General features: G+C 38.7%; 1 protein-coding gene across 1 annotated transcript in view; it reads right to left on the reverse strand.

Moving 5' to 3' along the window:
* sclt1 (sodium channel and clathrin linker 1) overlaps window positions 1-2412 on the reverse strand; it is a gene marked incomplete at its 5' end in the record, with an annotated part of 17941 nt that extends 15529 nt beyond the window's left edge. The window contains one exon of the mRNA XM_015374401.1: window positions 2350-2412. Within this exon, the coding sequence (XP_015229887.1) occupies window positions 2350-2412 (63 nt within the window). The remainder of the gene's footprint in view (window positions 1-2349) is intronic.
* Window positions 2413-2821: the final 409 nt, after the last annotated feature.

Below are 2821 nucleotides of genomic sequence, written 5' to 3' on the forward strand. Positions count from 1 at the left end.
ACAAAACGTGTTGCACAATGCTTGCACACTGTTGCACTTTTATCCACAACTTTCTTTCCGCCGTCATCGTAGGTCATTCTAAATGCAAAGCGCTCCCATACAGCAGACCTATAAAGTGCTGCTGGCGCGTCTTCCAACTCCTGTTCTTTCCCACTCGCCATTCCGACACAATACTCCAACACAACTGATTTTTTTCTGCTACACCCGGCTACGCTGCTTTGCGGCTTTGCTTCTTCTTCTTGTTTACTACTGGTGGTTGGCTTTGGTCTCAGTACTGCCACCTTCTGCTCTGGAGTGTACATGCTTCGCCTATGAGAAAATTGAGCAGCGCATGAACCGAACGAAACACATGTGAACGGTTCGGTTCGGACGGTTTTCATAAACCGTTCCATCCCTAATACATTTATATACACACATATACAGTACAGACCAAAAGTTTGGACACAACTCAATCAAATAGTTTTCTTTATTTTCATGACTATGATAATTGTAGATTCACACTGAAGGAATCAAAACTATGAATGAACACATGTGGAATTATATACTAAACAAAAAATGGGAATAAACTGAAAATATGTCTTATATTCTAGATTTTTCAAAGAAGCCACCTTTTGCGTTGATTACTGCTTTGCACACTCTTAAGATTATCTTAATGAGCTTCAAGAGGTAGTCACCTGAAATGGTTTTCCCTTCACAGGCGTCCTCTGTCAGGTTTAATACGTGGGATTTCTTGCCTTATAAATGGGGTTGGGACATTCAGTTGTGTTGTGCAGAAGTCAGGTGGATAAACAGCTGATAGTCCTACTGAATAGACTGTTAGAATTTGTATTATGGCAAGAAAAAAGCAGCTAAGTAAAGAAAAACGAATGGCCATCATTACTTTAGGAAATGAAGGTCAGTCAGTCTGAAAATTTGGCAAAACTTTGACAGTTTCCCCAAGTGCACTCGCAAAAACCATTAAGCGCAACAAAGAAACTGGCTCACATGAGGACTGCCCCAGGAAAGGAAGTCCATGAGTCACCTCTGCTGCGGAGGATAAGTTCATCTGAGTCACCAGCCTCAGAAATTGCAGGTTAACAGCAGCTCAGATTTGAGACCAGGTCAATGCCACGCAGAGTTCTAGCAGCAGAGTCATCCCTAGAACAACTGCTAAGAGGAGAATGAATCAGGCCTTCATGTTAGAATAGCTGCTAGGAAACCACTGCTAAGGACAGGCAACAGCAGAAGAGACTGTCTTGGGCTAAAGAATTCAAGGAATGGACATTAGACCAGTGGAAATCTGTGCTTTGGTCTGATGATCCCAAATGTTAGATTTCTTTGGTTCCAACAATCGTGTCTTTGTGCGATGCAGAAAAGGTGAACGGATGGACGTTACATGCCTAGTTCCCATCGTGAAGCATGGAGGAGGAGGTGTGATGGTGTGGGGGTGCTTTGCTGGCGACACTGTTGGGGATTTATTCAAAATTAAAGGCATACTGAAACACCATAGCTACCACAGCATCTTGCAGCGGCATGCTATTCCATTTGGCTTGTGTTTAGTTGGACCATTATTATTTTTCAACAGGACAATGACCCCAAACACACCTCCAGATGGTGTAAGGGCTATTTGACCGAGAAAGAGAGTAATAGGGTGCTGCGCCAGATGACCTGGCCTCCACAATCACCAGACCTGAACCCAACCGAGATGGTTTGGGGTGAGCTGGACCACAAAGTGCTGAGCATCTCTGGGAACTCCTTCAAGACTGTTCAAGATCATTTTAGGTGACTACCTCTTGAAGCTCAGCAAGAGAATGCCAAGAGTGTGCGAAACTGTAATCAAAGCAAAAGGTGGCTACTTTGAAGAACCGAGGATATAAGACATATTTTCAGCTGTTTCACACTTTTTAGTTAAGTATATAAATTCCACATGTTAATTCATAAATTTTATGCCTTCAGTGTGAATCTTCTATTTTCTAGCCATGAAAATAAAGAAAACTGAATGAGAAAATGAGAAGGCCTGCAATCATTAAAATCTGGTGAAAAAATTGGAAATAGTATAAACAATGTGAACAATTCTGCAAGGCAGTGCATCTAAATATAGACAGAGTTAGTTTGCCAATTTCCGATTAACAGTCAGTAACAGTATTTTGTACTTTATTCTTAACTTATCTGTTATTCTGTTTTCTGTAACATTGATTTTATGTACAGCAATGGTTACTTAGTGTGTTCTAAAGGGCTATACAAATAAAAGTTGAATTGAGTTGATTAAAAGCAGACACACAATTAAAAATAAAAAAGGTATAGTTAATACATAGAGGTACATTACACATTTATGATGTTATTAATTTGATATGTAAATAAGCTTATTACCAGAGAAGATGTGCCCCCTTGCTGATGCCGACAGAGAGCAGAATTCAACCTGTGGACTGCAGTCAAGACAACATTAACCCTTCATTGGGCACTCATTGACCTTACACTGCAAAAATGATCTAGAAATAAATAAAACTGTCCTAAATTAAGTGTATTTACCCTTAATTTGAGGAGGTTAATAAGATGACTTGCCAAATCAATGAGATTTTTACTCTGAAAATAAGATAATTACTTGAAATAAGACAAAGCAACAGTTTTTTCTTCTCATTTTAAATGTAAATGATCTTGTTCCATTGGCAAAGTGTCTAACTTTCCTCCTCAATTCAAGAGAAAATGCACTTATTTTAAGAAAAAATAACTTATTTATTAAATTAAATTTTTTTTTGCAGTGTATTACTTTTGTAACATTAAAAAAATGATATTTTGATTGATTAATGTCAATGTAATAACAAGAAATGCCAACTTGACCGGA

The sequence above is a fragment of the Cyprinodon variegatus genome, unplaced genomic scaffold, assembly GCF_000732505.1.
Source record: "Cyprinodon variegatus isolate N-32 unplaced genomic scaffold, C_variegatus-1.0 Scaffold102, whole genome shotgun sequence".
Classification (NCBI taxonomy): Eukaryota; Metazoa; Chordata; class Actinopteri; order Cyprinodontiformes; family Cyprinodontidae; genus Cyprinodon; species Cyprinodon variegatus.